The sequence below is a fragment of the Diabrotica virgifera genome, chromosome 1 (genome assembly GCF_917563875.1).
Source record: "Diabrotica virgifera virgifera chromosome 1, PGI_DIABVI_V3a".
NCBI lineage: Eukaryota > Metazoa > Arthropoda > Insecta > Coleoptera > Chrysomelidae > Diabrotica > Diabrotica virgifera.
In genome coordinates this window covers 187,004,822-187,028,488 of record NC_065443.1, presented here as the reverse complement: position 1 = coordinate 187,028,488, position 23,667 = coordinate 187,004,822, and the positions used below count along the sequence as shown (strand labels likewise).

The following is a 23,667-nucleotide window of genomic DNA, read 5'->3' as shown; positions in this document are numbered from 1 at the left end:
ATAGAATAGAATAGAATAGAATAGAATAGAATAGAATAGAATAGAATAGAATAGAATAGAATAGAATAGAATAGAATAGAATAGAATAGAATAGAATAGAATAGAATAGAATAGAATAGAATAGAATAGAATAGAATAGAATAGAATAGAATAGAATAGAATAGAATAGAATAGAATAGAATAGAATAGAATAGAATAGAATAGAATAGAATAGAATAGAATAGAATAGAATAGAATAGAATAGAATAGAATAGAATAAAATAGAATAGAATAGAATAGAATAGAATAGAATAGAATAGAATAGAATAGAATAGAATAGAATAGAATAGAATAGAATAGAATAGAATAGAATAGAATAGAATAGAATAGAATAGAATAGAATAGAATAGAATAGAATAGAATAGAATAGAATAGAATAGAATAGAATAGAATAGAATAGAATAGAATAGAATAGAATAGAATAGAATAGAATAGGATAGAATAGAATATAATAGAAAAAAACAGAATAGAATAGAATAGAATAGAAAAATATAGTATGCTTTATTGTCATGGATAATTGTACAATTTTATCGACAAAGCTTATAAAAAGTCAAGAAAACAAAACAAAAATAATTCAATCTACTAAAATTACATAAATCGTCAATATCATTAAAAAAATATTAATATTGAAGTAAAACAGAGACAATCAGTTGCAAAATTTAACAATTTAAATAAATTGCAAATTGCATATAGGTCTGGATCCCGCGTATGAAAAAATAGTTGAATAATAGCAAGCTGAAAATTTGTTAATAGTTTAAGAGTGTCTAGACGGATAAACTTTATTATATGGGAACACTGTAACAGGGTCAGTTTTAATTGTGGAACAGGTTAAAAATTTGGAACGGTCAGACCACGAAAACGGCACATTTATTTTGTCCGACAGAACAGACTTAAACCCTCCAAACAGAGATTAAACCCTCATGCAAAAATCAGACTGCTATTTATCACCTGTCATAATTCCTGTCATTTGACATATTCTACATGTTCCACTCATTAAAACGCCCATTTGGTGATAAATAGCAGTCTGATTTTGGCATGAGAGTTTAATCTCTGTTCGGAGAGTTTAAGTCTGTTCTGTCGGACAAAATACATGTGCCGTTTTCGTGGTCTGACCGTTCCAAATTTTTAACCTGTTCCACAATTAAAACTTCCCCTGTTTGTCCGACTAGACACCCTTAAGCTATTAACAAATTTTCAGCTTTTGTTATTAATCAACTTTTTTTTCATACGCGGGATCCATACCTAATAGTCTATCTGGTAACTAATAAGTTTGTTTTCCTTTGAAAATACTAATACACAGTTTTTATTTATTTTAGCCTAGTTAGAGAAGTCATGAATGTAAACGTGAACATGAGGGTTGGAATTCATACAGGAAGAGTGCATTGCGGTGTCCTGGGTTTGCGAAAATGGCAGTTTGATGTTTGGTCTAACGATGTAACATTGGCAAATTACATGGAAAGCGGAGGAATCCCTGGGTATGTTTATAAATAATAACTAACCTTTAAAGTTTATATTGAGAGGAATAATATTTCTCTTTGTAAATAACCATGGTATTTATTGTATTATCTATTTTGTAAATATTTTTGGACGATCAAAACTTGTACTTAACAACTAGCTGATGAATGCATTGATTAAAAATGACAATCAACTAACCTGATTACACGTTTCCAATTCCAGATCGGTTTTTCCAAAAATTAAGAAAGAGAGTATGTATGTCAGAATTTTTAAATTTGTGCTCGAAATTCGAGAAGAGCAGAACATTTTTATTATAATCATCGTAGTCTAGTAAAATAAAATTACACTACATGTAAATCGAAATTTAAATTCGTACAGGTTAAAACACATTTTATATCAAAGCTTAGGTGAGTTTAAAAGATGAATTCAAGAAAGTAACCAAATCATATAAGGGGATCATTGTTTAAATAATTAAACGGGATTCATTTTGTCACAATATTTACTGTTTTAATTGCTGACGTAATTCACGTTTTAATGAATATCATTAGGATTTTTTCTGCAAAGTAAAAGAATAATGCTTTTACTTAAGGCTTACTCGAGTAAATTTGACCCCCTATTTATTTAAGTAACTATATATAAAACTTAAAAAGCAAATTTGCAAAATCTTATTATTTGCTTTTTAAATAAGCACTATAAAATATTTTATGTTACAGGAGAAGTTGCGGTCCGAAAAAAAATTGGATGACAAATATTTAATAATTTATGAGATGTTGAATTTGAAATGTTACTATATTTTCAATTGCAAAAACGCGGTTGTTGCCAAAAGAATATATGTATACCTGTATAAGGTCTCATTTTTTATATTTTTATGTATGTTTTCGATAAATGTATTGATAAGTTCAAATTTCAAATAAACTCCCCTTAAAAATGGCATTTGAAAATTGTTCTAATTGACCACTACAGTGGGGAGATTACGTTAGGAAAAACATTGTTTTGCTTATTCCGGGTGAGTTTTATGTATGGAAAACCTCAATTATCTCAGAACCAGCTTGAACGATTCTTGTAGATTTTGGTGGGTAAGAGGTAAATGGTAAGTGGTGAACGGGTAGCGGGTAAGTGGTAAATAAACTCAGTTGCCTGTCACCTCTCATAACATAATGACCTAATTAGTTACAGTAAAACCTGTGTTAACGGCCACCTGCCAACATCGGCCACCTGTCCTAACGGCCAGTTTAAAAATTTCCCAAACCAATTATAAGTAGACTACAAAAATTGGCAATAGGGGCCACCTTTCTATATCGGCCAATAGTTCTTTCATTTTTAGTGGCCGTTACTGACAGGTTTTACTGTATTACCTAGTAACCCACTTACCACGTGTGCGAGTCATATGTTGCCCTAAAACCACATGCATAGGAATTATATCCATCCTTTGGATATAAAAAAATGTGCAAGTTCCCTATTGCTCAGTGATTTTAGTATAGACGCGAACGGTCTGAAAAACGTTTGTCAATGTTTAAGAGTTGAATACGTAGTAATAATTTTTTATATATAAGTACTGTTTAGGTGTCTACGAATTACATCATTGGCATGCCATAAATACACTCTTTTAGACATTAATTGTGTGCTCTCGTTTTTAACAAAATTGCAATACAATTGCCCACCAAGACAGATTGCATAATATACGCCGTATATTGTACGGCCCCTAAATATAGGTAAATAATTTAGTGTTTAGAAAAGTTTATTTGATATGGCTCAAGAACTTTCCGTATCACTTTTCAAAGCTAGCCCGATCTGAAAACACACAGCCGTTAAAAACTTTTTCTATAGAGAACTTTCTAAATATCCCGTGCTAGTTTTACACTCCACCGCTTGATTAATATCAGATCTAGGTAAAGAAAATATATAGTGAGAGATCCAACAGCGTCTTTCACATAATATATCTTCGAACCTAAAGGGATTAGAAACCCTGAAAGATGCGAGGACTTGAAATGAAAGTGACTAAAAATACTTTTGTGGTATTTTGTTTCCAAAAAGATGTAGACGATCGAAATAGTGACCAAGGGAAAATAAACTAAGAGACTAGTGAATAAATAATATTATTTTCGCTTTACAGAGGGTCAAATGGATCGTTGTTTACATTTAAAATTAAAACACTTTCGTAACAAAATTAATAAAATATACCTATTTAAAAATATTTTTTTTATTTATGAAAAATTTGCATCCACCTAATGGTTATTAGCGAGGAAACAATACATAAGTTACAAATGTTGTGGTACAATATAGTCTAGGCGCCAAATAGAGGTCACCGTGTCCTTTTCAATTCTGATAGACAAACTCAACGGTTTCTTATGGATTTTTGGCTGCTGATTACGAATTTCGAGGGTGGATTTCGATCCGAGTGGTCAAAAAATTGTTATAAACAATTTAATTGTTTATAAATTGTTTCTAAGGCTCTGGTTCATAAACTAAAAGAGATAAAAAAGAATGGTTCAAATAAAATTTGTTCATTAATAAAAAACGAAGAAAAAATCGTTTACTAAACTTAAATCCAACTATCCAAAATATTGTAAAATTAGTGCACAATGCAAATTGCCAATTGCAAAATAAATAAAATTCGAAGCTTTATCGAATTGTAACTCGGCTTCTACGCATGCAAATGAGCCTTAGAAGATTTCGTTTTAAAGCTTAATTAATAGGCTTTTAAACCGAGGTTGTCAATTTATTTGATCTTTCTTTGTTTTAAAGTTATACCCATTTGAAATAATAATTTTCTTAAAAAATTGTAGAATAATTTGCTTATAAGGGTTTCAAGCAAATTAAAGCTATAAACATTTATACTTTAATTAACAATAATGATGGAGGAACTCAAAAGAAAAATTTTGAGCTTACGAAAATGTTTGTAAGTTTATTTTTCGCCAAGATATCGATATTTTAATGTGCGCTCTGAGGCTCAAGATCGGCTCACCGCGTAAAGGTTCACGCGCTATCTTCTCGATGCAAATTATAATTTCTATGCATATATACGTTATCTTCATTTTTCATTTTTGAAGATCCTAATAAAATTTTATCACATAATTCTTATAATTAAATCATCATACTGTACCTCGTATCACCTTTCATTCTGTTTATTTTGTCTTCTATTTTTTGTACTAAATGAGAAAAAAAAACATTAAAAACTAATATTTCAGAAATAAAACTAAAAAGTAAGTTGATATTATTTATTAATATGTACTATTTTTACAAACTTTTTGTTTCATGCATCTGAATCGAGATATACAGGGAATCTCAGCTTTTTTATATCTGCATAAGTTCTTAGAGCAATTTTTAGAGATACATGGTGGTATTAAGTCTCTTCTTGTAGGTAGTAAAACTAAAACTTTCTGGGGATTTAGAGTCTAATTATCTATATGATATAGATAAATATAATCTGTATCATAAAGGTATCCAGTGGATAGTGGATAGTATCCATACAAAGTGGATCTTGTTCTTTTGCAGCATCATCAAGGCACGTCAATTGTGTGTATGCCGCCACAACATAAATGCTCGTTTTATATGCAATGATGATGCTGCAAAATAACTCGATCCATTTTTATATGGATATCACATATTGGCTCATTTGCATGCGTAGAAGCCAAGTTACGATCGATAAAGTGTCGAAAAATACTTGATGTGCGCCTCATAGCGCGCCATTGAGATATCGATATCTTGACCAAAAATAAACTTATGAACATTTTCTTAAGCTGAAATTATTCCTTTTGAGTTCTTCTATCATTATTGTTAATTAAAGTATAAATGTTTACAGCTCAAATTTACTTGAAACCCTTATCAACAAATTAATGTACAATTTTTTTAAGAAAATTATAACCTCAAACGGGTATAACTTTAAAAAAATGAAGATAAAGTAATATAACAAACTTTGTTTGGAAGCATATTAATAAAGCTTTAAAATGAGACCTTCTAAGGCTCATTTGCATGCATAGAAGCCGAATTACGATCAATGAAGCTTCGAAAAATACTTATTTTGCAATTTGCAATTTGCATTGTGCACTCATTTTACAATAGCCTGAGTCATAATTGTTGGATTTAAGTTTAGTAAACGTTTTTTTCTTTGTTTTTTATTAACGAACAAATTTTATTTGAAACATTCTTTTTTATTTCTTTTAGTTTATGAGGCAGTGCCTTATAAACAATTTATAAACAATTAAACTGTTTATAACATTTTTTGACCACTCGGATCGAAATCCACCCTCGAAATTCGTAATCAGCAGCCAAAAATCCATAAGAAACCGTTGAGTTTGTCCATCAGAATTGAAAAGGACACGGTGCCCCTCTGGCGCCTAGACTAATATATGTATAATGTATAATGGTACAGTATAATGGTGAGGTTAGATGCATTATATACAAAAACATATTATATTTTATTGAATACCCCAATTATTGTTTTTAAAAATCAATAAAATTTTTGGTTCCTTATTATTTTCAAGCAGAACTGGCATACTTGACACGACATTAAAATCAAAACGTTCTTGTGTACTTTTTGGCATTCAATGAAAATATTATGTCTGACAGTTAGCTGTGTGTTACACGATTCACAAATAGGTGGTTCAGTTCTCGAGTCTTCAGTCATGTGCGACAAGTTAAACTGTTTTATATGTTTTTCCATGACATATTGTTGTCCAAATACATTCCTAAGAATTTTAAATGAGAACAGAAAGCTGTTGATTTTTCCATACTAAGTAATATTTGTGTTGAAATTTGTATTTGTTTTTGAGAAAATAATGCCTGTGGTTTTGGAAGCAGAAAATTCGAAGCCAGTGTTCAAAGGCCAAGTATCTAATTTATTTATGAAGGATTGTAATTTTCTCGTCATGTTTCTAATATATTTTCCTTTTACAAAAATGTTTATGTCATCCGCATAATATGCGGATATTATTATAGTCTTGCTTTTAACGGCTTTTCTAAGTTTTTTTATAATGTCGTTGATTGCTACTAGAAAGAGTGTGGGACTGTTGACAGATCCTTGAGGACCCCGTTTTCTGAGTGATGGATTTGTGAATAGTAATTTAAAATTTTAACTTGGAAGGACCTATTATTTAAAAAATTTCGTATAAACTATAGACAGTTTCCTCGTATGTTCCATTCATGTAATCCACGTAATATATTGTTTTTCCATGCAGTATTAAAAGCATTTTTTAAGTTAAAAAAATTGTCATACATTTTCTGTTAGTTTCAAATAATTATAGTATATCGCTTTTTAGTTCCAGAAGGTTGTCAATAGCTAAACGATTATGTCTAAATCCGTTTTATGTACTCACTAAATAGCAAGTTATCCTTTTCTAATATCCACATCAATCTAAAATTTATTATTTTCTCCATAAGTTTGCTTATAGAGCAGGTAATGGATATTTGTCTATACGATTTTTCTCTCTTTTAGGAGAGGGAAAATATAGGCTTTAGGCCTAATTAGGCTCTAGGTGGGTCACATGACCACCTAGCCCTTTTAGCCCCCTTTTAGCCAGGGGGCTAAAAATTTCAGAAAGTGAGTTTCACTATATATGCTAAACGGTGTCCTATATGGAATTCGAATTGAGTTTTCATCAACTTACCCGGCTAGGCCCTTTGCGATACATTTTTGTAAATTTTTATGGGTTTAAGTTATTTCTTGCACGATTGATCATTTTTGACTGTTTACCGTGACAGATTTTACGTCAGTAGGTGACATTTACTAGCAACTCGACGGTAAGTAATCCAACTCGACGGTAAGTACTCCAACTCGACGGTAAGTAATTCACTTACCGTCGAGTTAAAAAATCTCTTAATTTTAATTTATTTTTTGAAAGAATAAAGAAAACTAACGAATTATTTATTAATATTGAAACTTATGGTACAATTTGTTAAATTATTTAATGAAATCCCACTTGTTTGGGCTTAACGACTGTAAAAGTACGCTGGATGTTCGTTTTTGTATTGGGTACTTTTACAATCATTAAACCATCGGTTTTTTGGATGTCATTCATAGTAATATTATATAATTCTCCTCTTCTACAGGCACCAGACATTCCCAATATCATTGCGACCTACAAATTATGAAAAAATCTTCATTAAAGTATTTCTTTTACCTAATCTAGCTTATATTACCTTGTGAACTAGAAATTCTTCATCCGGTGCTTCCATCAGAAATTTTTCAAATTGCTCCCGTGTAAAAATGCTCGCTTTCTTAGGCCTATAGCCAACATTTTTTCTCTTCAAATACGCGATCAAAGTTGAAAACTTGGAAATATCAATGCCATCATAAAGAAAAACGGTGGATTTAATCATTGAATATTCTGCCCAGAGGCTTCCAGGAGCTTTCAACTGCATATGTCTTTGAACGAAATATGCCAATAGAGTCTTTTCTTCGATTCTTAAATTCTCGCCTTCGCACCATTTTTTAAAACTTTGGTAGGTATGTTGATAACGGATTTTGGATTTTTCGAGAATAATTGCGGAACACCCTTCTTCCCAAGCCCGTTCAGTTTCTTCAAATTCACTTTCGCTCATATTTTAATTTATAATAATCAAAATTGTACTTAAAATTATTGACAACTAAATAAAAACTCAATTCTCCATTGTTGTTATGCACCCTAGTTAGTACCTAACAACCAAAGTATCTATCTTGATAAAATGAATGAAACTAGTCAATATGACGAAAATGTTTAATTTTATAATTTATAATGGTATCAATCGTGCAAAAAACGTTATAAGCATGTCGAACGTTAAGGGTAACCGATCTCAGACAATAATTGGAGTCGTCGCTCCGCTCCTCCTCCAAACAATTGTCTTCGATCGGTATAAAACCCTTACCGTTCTCCATATTTAATATACTATTTCGGGTCTAACTACAATGATAATATGCAAAAAATTATGTTGCCTCGCATAGTACGGGATCCGAATTAGAGGTCGAAATGTACCCATCTGCTTGCCGGATGAAACATTTTTTTATTAAATTTCATACATAGACAAACTCGACCAGCATGGGTTGCTTATCAAAATCGTGTCATAGCTATCCTTCATGGATTACTCAAAAAAAAATTCAAGGAAAAATATTGAATAATAGGCCAACGGTGGCAAATTTTTAAAAGACACCTCAAAATATAATGAATTTTGCGGTGGACATCAGAACGCATCATTGGATCATGATAACACAAAAAATTCAAAAAGATTTTATTAGCTTATGAGTTTCTCAAAGATTTTATTGGCATTTTCAAAGTATTGTCAAGTTTTAATTTTAATTTTTTTCTTTCAAATCGCAAAATGATGCACACCGCAATATCTTTTTGAATCGCGGAGTAATTTACTAAAGAAAATGAAAACAGCTGTTGACCGTTGTTCACTACGTTTAAGCGTGCTGGCGCGAACTTGCTGCAAAGCGAATCGAAGGAAGGGAGGTAGGGAGATAGTGTTGAATAGCCCTACCTTCGACTTGATTTGCAGCAGGTTCGCGCCAGCACGCTTGAACGTAGTGAACAACGGTCAACAGCTGTTCTCATTTTCTTTAGTAAATTACTCCGCGATTCAAAAAGATATTCCGGTGTGCATCATTTTACGATTTGAAACACAAAAAAGAAATTGAAAATAAAACTTGGCAATACTTTAAACGCGTTTTCCTCAAAACTGCTTTTTTCAAAGCCTGTAGATATTGTAACTTAAAAACTACTTGACCGACCCACCTGGAATTTTGTATATATTTTCTTTAGACATTCCTTGAGGTAAGACTGTCGAGATATTTTTTGTTGTATGCTTATTTTTTGTTTAACAATAATAAATATTTTCGTTGTTTTCCTCGTAATACGAGAGATGTCGCTAGATTGCGTCTCAAAAGGTGGGTTCATTGCATCGCGATGGTTTGCCTTAAAAGAGACAGAATGTTTATATTCCCTTCAGAGTTGTGACTGCATAAACTTCACTGATGATGCATAAGGATGCTGAAATAGTTGCTATATGGAGATGGTAGTCCAACTCTGAATCGAATATAAACAAAACCTGCCTTGAACCCTTTTTTATCTTTTTCATTTTACTCAGTTTTTGAGTATTTAGAAACTGTCTTTCGGTCCTTTTCCTAGACGAAGAGAAGGTAAATGCGTGGCCTAAGTGTCCTCTATTTGCTTTCTCCTATTTTAGTCGTCTCTACGTGATTATATATTGTAAAATCCGGAGATATGGGATGCAGCCAGAAAGCAGTTTATTAACGAAAAGTCTTAGATTTAAAATATTGTTTATTATATTTTTATTTCAATTATTCTAATTGTTTAAAAAGTAGTAAACTTTGTATCTGGGGCTTTTCGTTGTTTTCCTCGTATTACGAGAGATGTCGCTAGATTGCGTCTCAAAAGGTGGGTTCATTGAATCGCGATGGTTTGCCTTAAAAGAGGCAGAATGTTTATATTCCCTTCAAAGTTGTGACTGCATAAACTTCACTGATGATGCATAAGGATGCTGAAATAGTTGCTATATGGAGATGGTAGTCCAACTCTGAATCGAATATAAACAAAACCTGCCTTGAACCCTTTTTTATCTTTTTCATTTTACTCAGTTTTTGAGTATTTAGAAACTGTCTTTCGGTCCTTTTCCTAGACGAAGAGAAGGTAAATGCGTGGCCTAAGTGTCCTCTATTTGCTTTCTCCTATTTTCGTCGTCTCCACGTGATTATATAGTGTAAAATCCGGAGATATGGGATGCAGCCAGAAAGCAGTTTATTAACGAAAAGTCTTAGACTTGAAATATTGTTTATTATATTTTTATTTCAATTATTCTAATTGTTTAAAAAGTAGTAAACTTTGTATCTGGGGCTTTTCGTTGTTTTCCTCGTAATACGAGAGATGTCGCTAGATTGCGTCTCAAAAGGTGGGTTCATTGCATCGCGATGGTTTGCCTTAAAAGAGGCAGAATGTTTATATTCCCTTCAGAGCTGTGACTGCATAAACTTCACTGATGATGCATAAGGATGCTGAAATAGTTGCTATATGGAGATGGTAGTCCAACTCTGAATCGAATATAAACAAAACCTGCCTTGAACCCTTTTTTATCTTTTTCATTTTACTCAGTTTTTGAGTATTTAGAAACTGTCTTTCGGTCCTTTTCCTAGACGAAGAGAAGGTAAATGCGTGGCCTAGGTGTCCTTTATTTGCTTTCTCCTATTTTCGTCGTCTCTACGTGATTATATATTGTAAAATCCGGAGATATGGGATGCAGCCAGAAAGCAGTTTTTTAACGAAAAATCTTAGATTTAAAATATTGTTTATTATATTTTTATTTCAATTATTCTAATTGTTTAAAAAGTAGTAAACTTTGTATCTGGGGCTTTTCGTTGTTTTCCTCGTAATACGAGAGATGTCGCTAGATTGCGTCTCAAAAGGTGGGTTCATTGCATCGCGTTGGTTTGCCTTAAAAGAGGCAGAATGTTTATATTCCCTTCAGAGTTGTGACTGCACAAACTTCACTGATGATGCATAAGGATGCTGAAATAGTTGCTATATGGAGATGGTAGTCCAACTCTGAATCGAATATAAACAAAACCTGCCTTGAACCCTTTTTTAATAATAAATATGTTCATTTTCACCCTTTTTGCAAAAAAATCGCTGTTTTGACTTCTGAGTGATATCAAAAGTCAAAATTAGATAGTATTAAAAAAACTCGACAGCGTTACCTCGAGAAACTCATTAGCTAATAAAATATTTTTGAATTTTTTCTACACCATGATCCAATGATGCGTTCACCGCAAAATTCATTATATTTTGAGGTGTCTTTTAAAAATTTGCCACCGCCGTTGGCTTATTTTTCAATATTTTTCCTTGAATTTTTTCTTGAGTTATCTATGAATTGTACTGAATATGTCTATTTGATTTAAAAATAAAATAATTCTACCGTAATTAAAAAAAAATGTGCTTGAAATATTGATTTCAACTCCTACGGCCCCCCCTTTAAGGATAGCTATGACACGATTTTGATAGGCAACCCATACTGGTCGTGTTTGCCTATTTGTGAAATTTAATAAAAAAATGTTTCATCCGGCAAGCAGATGGGTACATTTTGACCTCCTATTGGGATCTTAGACTAGCAGATTTAAAATGCGTTTATCTCAAAAACGGTTAAGTTTAACGAGATGAATGTAGTATACCTTTTTTAAGTAAAAAGAAAATAAAAGTTTTGATTCAAAAAGTATGTAAAGTGGGTAATAAAAAAAAATTAACATTTAATGAGCGATGAAAGGCGTATGTGGCGCCCTCTGGGTAGTACATCATTTTTGGTGGCGAATTTAGATTTCTCGTCCCAAAAAAACCCCGCTTACCTAATTTAATGTCATTATCCCATGCCTGTTAGGAAATATTTAAGAATAAATAAAATAAAAGTTTAACTTTGACACCCTGTATTTCGGTTATTATCAACTTTTGCACTAATGTAAGTTAGCTCAAATCGACCTATTTTAACCTCAGGAATCTAGGGTTAAGCTATGACCCATTATTTACCAAACACCCTGTATGTATGTATGTGTGTATGTGTGTGGAAAAGTTAGACCGATCTGCATTTTTTTTCTGTGTTTCAAGAGGGGGTCAGGGCCGATTCAGAACCGGTGTAGTTTGTGACTTTCGACCACCCATAAGCCAGCTATAGGACTAGGTAGGTACAAAACAGCATATTTTTTGGAGGAATATATCTTAGATTCAAGGAGAGACAGGAAAACCGCAAATACACCAAATCAATAGCGTTGAGTTAAACTTTCAAATGGTGTTTAAGCAGTCAGGATCAGACATACACAGCTCAGTATAGTGGAAAAACTGAAAAACTAAACTTTTAAAATTTTGATTTTTTAACAATTACTCAAAATTTCAACCTACGAATTGAGTCAATAACTGCGCGTTTTTAGGAGCATTAAATTAAAACCAATTGGTTTTTAAGTAAACCTTAAGGTTGCAATATAACCGCTTTCAGCATAAAAGGGCCCACACTGAAAGAGGTCAATAAAACCAAAAATAAAAATCTTCTTAAAACTTTGTTTTCTTAAGCAACTGGTTTTAAAGCTGCTGTGAAGGTGCTTTTAACACCGTGTTAAAAGACACTTAAGTGCCGGCAGTTTTATAGCAAACTTAAAAAAGTTCTTAAATGGAGACTTTTAAAGAAAATTTACCATATTAAATGATTCTTCACACCCATATACTCCATATAGGCCAACAAATGTTTACATGTGTTATGATAGGTAGATTCGTATTTGTAACTATAAAATAATAAAAAGTACTTGGTTATTTCGGACTGTCAAGGTAGAAAAATACTTGCACACCCAACTTTGTTGATGATGTTAACAAAAATTAACTAAAATTTCTGACTTTTGGCGATTAAAAAATAATAATAATAAAACAATTTAAATCCGAAACATATTAATTTGAAAGAAAAATAATTTTATCTACAATTTTAAAGTTCTAATGTTAAAATAAATGTAATTTATGTCTTTAAGTCGCTTATTTATAATTTTTATGTAAGTCTTACCTAAGCCAAAGAAACTTTAAAGGTTACTCTTTTGTAGTAAATATTTTGTAAACATCTTTAAAAATAAAACTATAACTTTATTATCCATCAAAACGAAAATACATTTTCGCGCCACGTAATATTCACGCTCTTTTGTAGCTGGAATATTGTATGCGCCACTCATTTTATGGCGTTTAGCGGTTTTTATTATTGTTTAAATTATACAATAAATTGTAAAAATTAAACGACTTAGTAGAATAGGCGCAAATTTTGCTTGAAATGCTATCTAAATTCATTAATTTTTTTCGAATCCTGAAAAAGACTGCTAAATATTCTTGAAAAATTTACACACAGATTTAAAGATTACATTATTACCGAGTGCTGAATGTCCCTTTGAATAAACAAATAAGAAAAAATAAAAAAGGTTTCGTTTGAACAAGTTATATGAAATTAAAAATTACACTCAATTTCCTTTTTTACCCCTGTAACTTATTCAAATAAACATAGACTTTTTCATGAACTTTCGGGACTCGGTAATAATGTAATCATTTATTCTGCGTTTAAATTTTTCAAAAACACTAATCGGCTTTCTCAGGATTAGAAAAAAATGATGCATTTTTAAAAAGCATTGTAAGCAAATTTTGAACCCACCCACTTAAAGGCGATGAAATTGGATAACTATCTGGAAACATAAGATTTTCCTCCTCGAATAGTAGTCATTGTACATATTGGTCTAATTTGGTCTGCCAACTGATATTTTAATTTCTTTTCCAGGAGGGTCCATATAACCAAAGAAACATTAAGCTGCCTGGGAAATGACTATGTGGTGGAGCCTGGAAATGGTGGCGAAAGGAATTCGTATTTAAAAGACCACAACATTGATACTTACCTAATTGTTGCACCATCTTACAGGGGGGTGAGAACACTACATTTTTTAAATTATAATATTATATACCGCAAACTCTAGAAGAACGAAAACACTTTTTATATGTCCAAACTTTCGGAAACTTTATTGAATTTTTCCCATCGTCAGGGTAGACTGCAATATAAAATACGATGTTAGTTTTATGTTACAGTACCTTACAAAATTTATAACACTTTCAGTAAGTTGTGGTTGTTCACAAAAGGTGTTCTTTTTCTTCTTTAAGTGCCATCTCCGCGACGAAGGTTGGAAATCATCATGGCTATTTTGACCTTCCAGGCAGCGGCTATGAACAATTGCCTTGAGCTGCAACCAAACCATTCTCTCAGGTTCCTCAACAAGGAATGCGTGTCCTTCCTACTCTTCTCCTACACTCTATTTTTCCTTGAAATATGAGTCTCAAGAGGTTATATCTTTCGCCTTTCATCACATGTCCGAGACAAAGGTGTTAAATAAGTTAATTTTTGTCAAAAATCTTCTAAAATTATAAATTATAATGTTTAAAAAAAATTTTACATTGATGAATAGATATTACAATATTTACTCACTTACTTTACTCCTCTTGATTCCATTTGGAACATAGGGCCTCTACAGTCCCCCTCCATTCTTCTCTGTTTCTGGCCAGGGCTTTCACTTCTTTCCATGTTAACCCATTGTTTCTAGCTCTCTGGTAATATTTCTTTTCCAGGATGTCATTGGTCTGCCTTGTTTTCTTTTTCCAGTTGGTTGATAATCCACGGCTTGTTTGGTTATATCATCTTCATTTTTCCTTATGTGTGTCCAATAAACTTCCATTTTCGTCTATTTATCGTTTTGGTTATCGGCTCTTGATTAGTTTTTCTCCAAAGTTCCTTTTTACTTATCCGATTTGGCCAATATATTTGCAATATTCGTCTAAGGCATCTATTTACAAATGTTTGAACCTTTTGTAAAATCTTTTTCTCTATTTTCCAAGTTTCTGCTGCATGTAGCAAAATACTCTTTATGGTAGGGGAGCAAAGTATGCTAAATGTGCAGTCACTCGAGCGCTTTGGGGACCTATTGGGTTGTGAAGAGTAGGTCCTAAAACCAAAAAAATTTAAGTAAAGTTTTCCATTTTAGTGGGCGCTTGCCATTTTTTAATTTAATTTTCCATTTCCAACAATCGTTTTTTTCGAGTATAACGCCATCTATCCATAATTCTAAAAAATGTTTTGAATAAAAGTTACTTATTTTTACTTAAGGAATCCAAATCTGCAATAAAAAATGAGGGCTCCTATTTAAGATTTTAAACTAACCCCCCACCCCACGTCCATGGGGGGTCGTGTTTGGTGCCATTCGATAGACTTTTCAAAAATATTGAATAAGTGTATTTGACAGTTTTTCGATCTGATATTCATTTCCCAAAATATCGCGGGATTCGTTTTTAAAATATTAAATTTACCCCCCACCCCTCTCCGTGGGAAGTCGTGTTTGGTATGATTCGATAGATTTTTAAAAAATATTGAGCACGTATTTTTTAGTTTTTCGATCTGTCAATCATTTCGCGAATTATTCGCTTTTTTCTTGTGAAACTTTGGGACTCGCCCATTTCCTTACGCCCGTCTCAAATCGTCAGATTTTTAAAATATACACTCTTTTGCATGTACTTAACTTACCGTATCTTAATCTGACAATTTCGAGTTTTTTCAAGGATAGATTTTTTTTTTTCGGGCCCCCCTTAACGAGCTCCCCTGTGTTAAGAGCCAATATATGGTAGAGGTACATCTGCAGAGTACCAGGTTTCTCCCCATATGCTAATCTGACGCGCTCGAGTAACTGCAAAAATCCCCGCTTGGGCTCCCCTACCATTACATTTGTACTAAATATCCTGATTTTGGTTTTGGTTGTTAATTTATTGGACTCCCATGTTTTCTTCAGCATATAGAACGCATTTTGGGCTTTAGTTATCCTTCCATTAATTTCCTCTTCTATTCCACCGCTAGCGTCAATTATGCTTCCCAGATAGCAAAACTTCTGTACATTTTCTACTTCTTCTCCTTCAATGAATATACCCATTTCTCTTTCCGTATTTATCTTCATAAGTTTGGTTTTTCTTGTGTTAATCTCTAGTCCTATTTTTCTTGCTTCTTTTGTCACCTTTTCTGGTTTTTTCTGCATATGTTGTCTTTTTTCGGACACCAGACATATATCATCTGCAAAGTCTAGATCTTCAAGCTGACCGAAAGCATTCCATCTAATGCCTGTTTTATTTTTCGTTGCCTTCTTCATAACCCAGTCGATTAAGATCAAAAATATGGTTGGAGATAGAATACACCCCTGTCTGACTCCACTGTCTATGTTGATTGGTTCTGTGAGTTTCCCATTGAGCATGATTTGTGCGGTATAATTTTCATAGAACATTTTGATAATTCTTATGTATTTTAATGGAATTCCATATCTCTTTAATATTTCCCACATTTTTCTCTGTTAATCCGGTCAAAGGCTTGTCTAAAGTCAATGAAATTTATATAGATTTTGCTTGCTCTGCCATTCTATTGTTTGTTCTACAATGTTTCTTAATGTGTTAATATGATCTGTGCATGGTCTTATATTCTTCAGTACTTTCATTTCCGTCTTTGAGCCACTGAACATTATATTATTTCTCGTTGTTCCATTGGCGTTTTCTTACTTCTGGCTAGTTTGAGTTTGATTTTGGCTCTAATCAACATGTGATCGGACCCTATGTCTGCCCCTCTCATTGCTCTAACATCTAAGAATGAGTGCCTCCATGTCTTATCTATGGTTATGCGGTCAATCTGATTGTGTGTTTGTCCATCGGGGGATGTCCATGTTACTTTATGTATGCGTTTGTGAGATATTACAATATTGTGTCTTAAATTACAAATATTAAAAAAAAAACAAAAACTGTCACAGAATACGTACTATGACAGATCGGAGCACAACACGAATAACAGGATAGAAATATAAATTAATTTATGGTGACATAATATGTCTTATAAGACAGAAGTCATGGTCTTTTTCTAAATAAGTATTGGGTAAATTATAGTGAGGTTTGAGTAAGTATTATAATGTTGGAATCAAGTCGTTGAAATTAATATTAAGTCTTTTATAATTGAATCTAAATATTTATTATTTAATGATGGTAATAATAAAATTGTTTTCTTTGCCTATTGATGTTATTTATTGAGTATTGTAAATAATTAAAAGTAGGTATATTAATAAAATAATAATAATAGATGGTCAATCTCAACTCAAGGGGGACAAGGATGTTACAATTTGTTAGTTTCTATGTGATTTGTCTTTAGATAGTAAATTAGAATAAATAGCACTAAGGTACTGTATATAAGTTCTTTTGTTTATACATGATGGAATTTGAGCAATGTATGTCATTTCTAGAAAAATTCTTTTTGTTAAATTAGGTTCACTAGATAAAATTATGGTTGATTTCCAATCCATCTTATGTTGTTTACATGAGTGGCACATGCACATCTCTCTGGTTGTAACCTGCAATCACTCTTGTGAGATTTGATCCGATCTTTTAATTTTCTACTAGTTTCACCGATATAATGTAACTCACAATCTGCACAAGATATCCTGTAGATAACATTTGATTTTAATAATTAAGGTGTTAAGTATTTTTGTTTGTTATACAAGTTACCCAAAATTAGTACATTTTTATGTGCGATCTTAATTTTATCAGTAATTTTCAGCCACCTTATTAGACTAGGTGTAATGTCTCTTATAAAAGGCATTGAAAAATATTTAGCGTTAATAGATGACTCTTCCTAGTGTAAATAGATGTTGGAATTTGTTTGATTTGGACTATTTTGTGACATCTCCACAGCCTCATTAATAGTTTCAAAGGTAATGTTATTATTATTAGAGTGGTTATTATTACATAGTTCCATTTATTGCTGAGTCTGCCATAGTATCCATGGTGTTAAAAAGGATTTTGGAAACTAACTCTTTTGGGTACCAATTTTGTATTGAAAAGTTCTTCAACCCTCGTAAGGCGGTGCGGGGTGCAGCTGCATCTCAGACCTCGTTTTTCTCACGTATCTATTTTAATAATTTTTTTTTGATTTTTGTCAATTTTTTTATTCGCACTAAATTTAATTCTAAACACATTACACCCATTGCAGCATCTAAAATGCTTTACATTTACGTGATTTTTTGGAAAAATAACTGTATTGTGCAAATGATGAAAATTTCATATCCTGAATTGGACGTTTCTGGTGTTCCACTTGGAGCTAACAGAGCTACGGTACAAGGTCGGTGTTACTTATGTCAGAGAAAAAAGACTGAAATTCCCGACATAACTGTATTATGTGTAAAAACTTTGTGTTGCTCGCTGTGTGAAAAATTTCATGTATTTATCTTGCAACGATAATAATTTTTTTTAAGAAGAAATGGGTACTTTGTTTGTAAAATTATGTTTCATACTATAATAAACAAGTCCTAATTATCTTTTAAATCAATTTCCCCGACGTTCACATATAAAAAACTGGACATACAGATGGGGTGCACATGCACCCCGCACCGTTGTTTACGAAAAGAATCTAAGCACCGCTTTATGAGGGTTAAGGATGTTAAGGTTTTTAGGTGGAAAATAGGATCTTAGATTTTTAGGAACCTCGTTTTCATTTGTTTGATTAGATTTATTTTCATACTAAACTTATTGTACGAGTAGACATTTATATATCAACCAGAGGTACATAGTTTCCTGTACCAATCTATTTTCAACTCATTACTAATTGGGTCCCTGATGTCTTTTGTAAAGGGACTGAGCAAGCTCGGTCCTCTTTCTCGATGGTGAGTTGAGTATAAGGGTCATAACTATTAAAATAAAACAAGATATCATCTAGTCCTTCTGCTGGAAATGAAATAAAATATTTTTTAAGGAAAAATAAGTTAAAAGTAGTACTGGTATCGCTGTATCAAGGATATTGTCCATCATATACGCTGAAATAATTGGAGATATACTCGTACTACCTCCCATTGAAGTTTGTGTTTATACAGGGTGTTTGGTAAAGAATGGGCTATAGCTTCACCTTATATTCCTGAGGTTAAAATAGGTCGATTAAGCTAACTTACCTTAGTACAAAAGCTGATAATAACCGAAATGCAGGGTGTCAAAATTAAACTTTTATTTTATTTATCTTTGAATATTTCCTGACAGACATGGGACAACAAGACGAAATTTGGTAAGTGGTTCTGGTACTGTTCACCCTACTAAATTGTGTTAAACAAACGTTTCTGGCTACTGCCAGAGGCGTACGACGGGGGAACGTGAATGGTTAACCCTTCCCAAATTCTACGCCACTGGCGGAATTGATATTTTAGTGCAATGTTTTGATTCTACAATACTTTCTTTATACATAACACACTCTTCATTCGTAACGATAAAGCCACTAGTTCTCGAGATATTTGAAGCTAAAAACGAAGGAGCATAATACATTAATCAAAATCAGTGTGCCTTTTCATTGTTAACTTTAAATATCTCGAAAACTAATTACTATATCGTTACAAATGAAGAGTATATTATTTGCAGAGAAAGTATTGGAGAATCTACAAATTATGCTAAAATAGCAGTTTCATCAGTGGCGTAGAATTTGGGAAGGGTCAACCATTCACTTTCTCCTGTCGTACGCCTCTGGTAGTAGCCAGCAATAATTATTTAACACAATTTAGTAGGACGTACAGTACCTACACTTTCTGCCAAGTATCATAAGGATATGTCAAATAGTTTTATAGTACCGGGCACACATAGTTCTGAAAGTTTTAAACAAAGAATAAATTATTAAACAAAAATACTTTTTAATAATTTGACATATCTGTGTCATACTTGGCAGAAAGTGTAGGCACTGCACACCCTACTAAATTATGTTAAATAATCGTTTCTAGCTACTACCAGCGGCGTACGACAGGGGAAAGTGAATGGTTGACCCTTCCCAAATTCTACGCCACTAATGAAATTGCTATTTTAGCATAATTTTTAGATTCTCCAATACTTTCTATGCAAATAATATACTTTCTATTCGTAACGATAAAGTCATTAGTTTTCGAGATATTTGAAGTTAAAAATGAAAAGGCACACTTATTTTGGTTAATGTATTATGCTCCTTCGTTTTTAGCTTCAAATATCTCGAAAACTAATGGCTTTATCGTTACAAAAGAAGAGAATGTTATTTACATAGAAAGTATTGGAGAATAAAAAAATTGTACTAAAATAGCAATTCCACCAGTGGCGTAGAATTTGAGAAGGGCCAACCAATCACGCTCCCCCATCGTATGCCTCTGGTAGTAGCCAGAAACGTTTGTTCAAGAAAATTTAGTAGGGTATACAGTACCAGCACCAATTACTAAATTTCGTGTTATTATCAAATGCCTGTCAGGAAATATTCAAAAATAAATTTTTTTTTTTTTTTTTTTATTTAATGTTGTAATATTTACAATCTGTCCTCAACTGAGAACAATAGGTAAATTATTTGACAAAAATTGAAAATTTTGACCTGTAGAGGGAGATCCAGTGATCACCCTCTTTACATAAATTAAATTAAAACAAATTAAAATAAGTTTAGTTATCACAGATTATTCGAATCTTCTTGCTAGATCCACTACTTTGAATCTCTTCAGGCGTCGTACATCATTGTGGTCATCAGTAAGGTTGCTGGCTAACTCATTTGGATGAGATTCTAGTCTCTTGGAATATTTTTTGTAATATTCCGTTATTACTGTTTTTATGGATGGCACATTGAGGTCTTGCTCTATCACATAGTTTGGCACGTACCAAGGGGCATTCAGCATTGTTCTAAGGACTTTGTTCTGGAATCTCTGCAATATTTCTAGGTTAGTTTGACTGGCTGTCCCCCAAAGTTGGATACCATAGGTCCACACCGGTTTTAATATAGTTTTATATATCAGCAGTTTGTTTTCAAGTGATAGTTGAGATTTACGACCGATGATCCAGTACATTTCTCGAAATTTTATTCCTAGTTGTTTTCTTTTTGTAAAAATGTGTTTTTGCCAAGTTAATCTCCTATCAAGATGGATTCCTAGGTACTTGACAGTATCGGTTTGTGGGAGTTGAGTTTCATTTAGTGTTACAGATGGACATGTTTGTCTTCTCATGGTGAAGGTTACATGGATGGATTTACTCTCATTCGCCTTTATCTTCCATTTTTTAAGCCATATTTGTATATTATTAAGGTCTTTCTGAAGGGTTCTGGATGCTGTATTTGGATCATGGTGAGAGGCTAGTACAGCAGTGTCATCAGCAAAAGTTGCACACGTTGTTTTGTTACTTGCGGGTAGGTCAGCAGTGTAGAGCAAGTACAATATCGGTCCCAAGACACTTCCTTGTGGTACTCCGGCTTTTATTGGTCTTAGGCTTGTGTATTCATTATCCTGCTTGACTAGGAAATGTCGGTTGGAAATATAGCTTTTTAGGATTTGATAAAAAGGATGAGGAAGGTTTTTCTTTAGTTTAAAGAGCATACCAGCATGCCATACCTTGTCGAAGGCCTGACCAATGTCCAGGAATGCAGCAGAACAATACCTTTTATTTTCTAGATCACTTCTGATGTGTTTTACCAGTCTATGTACCTGTTCTATCGTTCCGTGTTGTGTTCTGAACCCAAATTGGTGTTGGGGAATTAGTTTCCTTTCTTCTATAACTGGGGATAATTGTTTAAGGAGAAGTTTTTCCAAAATTTTTGATAGAACAGGTAGCAGGCTTATTGGTCTGTATGAAGTCACCTGAGTTTTATTTTTCCCTGGCTTAGGTATGAGAATAATTTGAGCAACTTTCCATTGTTCTGGGTAGTAACCAGCACCAATTACTAAATTTCGTGTTATTATCAAATGCCTGTCAGGAAATATTCAAAAATAAATAAAATAAAAGTTTAAGTTTGACACCCTGTATTTCGTTTATTATCAACTTTTGTACCAAGGTAAGTTAGCTTAAATCTACCTTTTTTAGCTTCAAGAATCTACGGTTAAGCTATGGCCCATTCTTTACCAAACACCCCGTATAGCTTATTATTAAAATAAAATATGTACTGTCAAATAAAAAGGTCATTATTAAAATGAAAGTATCAATGTCAATATCACAAAAAGATCCAATTCTCTGCCAATTAATTGAAATGGCTCTTATAGCTGCATCAAGAATATTCAAGATAACCATTACTAAAAAGAGATACTACATCAAGGACTGCAATTATATAACCTGGTGGTACCTAGTTGTCTATTATTAAATTATTTTGAGAATTTAAAAGAGTATTTGATAAAATATTCGTTGTTATAAACAAATGCTTCAGTTAATACGTCTGTTACATAGTTTGCTAAGAATTCTGTTGGTGAACCTATACATGAAGAAACAATCGGTCTTACTGATAAAGTGGGTTTGTGTACCTTTGGTAACGAGTAAAACTTTGGAATTACACCATTATAGCGAGTAAAATATTTATTTTGTGCCTCATAAATATAGCATTTTCTTCTAAGTAATTTGACTGAGTCATTACTTTTACTTTGGATTGCTTCAGTAGGATCTTTACTAATTTGTAAATATAATCCACTTTCAATTATGATTAGAAAGTTCTAAATATTGTTGTTTTTTTTTCGAAACAACTGTGACATTGCTTTTGTCATCAGTGGTTATGAAAATATCAGGATGTTGTTTAAGATAAAACGTCTTACCAAAGAGGCTTTCAATTTCTGATATCTTTTTACGGAAATTTTTATATTTATTATAATATATATGGACCGTTCACTCTTGTTAGAGTATAGGTCGCTCAAATACTATGAGCTCTTTTAATCCATTTCACGCGGTGGATTAGTCCGCAGTGTCCTTTAGGTCATCGTTCATAGGTTGTGATGTTTTTTGCCTTCTCTACTATCTTCTTCCACTCACTCCGGTCCTGAATCTTTTCTCTCCAGTTTGCAATTTCCATCTTTGATATATCGTCTAGCAGTTGATCTTCCCATCTTATTTTTGGTCATACTCTTGGTCTATTTTTTACTGGTTTCCAGTTCACTATCTTCCTGATCCGTTCTTCTACCCCTCTTCTTTTTGTGTGTCCAAACAATCTGACTCTTTGTGCTTTGATGAATTTTACTATATCTTCTCCTTCAGTTATATTTATTATTTCATGGTTCATGAGCCTTCTATATTCCCCTGTTTCTGTCATCACTGGGCCATGTATTCTTCTCAAAATTTTTCTCTCAATTATTCTTAACTTTTCTTCTTCTTTTTTCGTAAGGCACATTACTTCTGCTCCATAGGCTATCACTGGTCTAATTGCTGCTGTATATATTTTTGATTTTGTTTTTTTGCTCAGGTTTTTGTCCTTGAGTAGTCGGTGGTATTTCAAATATACTCTATTACCTGCTTTAATTCTTTCGTTGATCTCTATCCTCCTTCCGTTTTTGCCGTCCACCATCACCCCCAGGTATTTGAAGCAATCTACCCTCTGGAATGTATTTTCACCTATCTTTATTTCTGTTATTCTGTTTACATTGTCTCTTGTGCTTATAAGGTATTTTGTTTTATTCTGATTGATTATTTTTCCTCTCGTCTTTGCTTCTCTTACAAGGGTTAAAAGTGCCTCTTCTAGTCTTTTCTTATCTCGTGCTATCAGTCCTAGGTCATCCGCATATCCTATGATCTGTGTTGAGCTTTGAATAATTGTCTTTTTCAGGCCTGTGTTCCTAATTACTCCGTAGGAGGTACTTGCTTTCACGCCCTCCTCCCAACATGGCAACACCAAAAT

The 23,667-nt window shown here is 32.7% G+C and overlaps 1 protein-coding gene across 10 annotated transcripts in view; it reads left to right on the top strand.

Annotated features, from left to right (window-relative positions):
* The window catches only part of LOC114330194 (adenylate cyclase type 5), a 1,795,244-nt gene that overhangs the window by 1,502,744 nt on the left and 268,833 nt on the right, over nucleotides 1-23,667 (top strand). For all 10 annotated transcript variants that reach the window (XM_050641848.1, XM_050641851.1, XM_050641852.1 and 7 more), the window contains 2 exons: nucleotides 1,356-1,514; nucleotides 13,768-13,909. In XM_050641848.1, coding sequence (XP_050497805.1) covers nucleotides 1,356-1,514; nucleotides 13,768-13,909 — 301 coding nt within the window. The remainder of the gene's footprint in view (nucleotides 1-1,355; nucleotides 1,515-13,767; nucleotides 13,910-23,667) is intronic.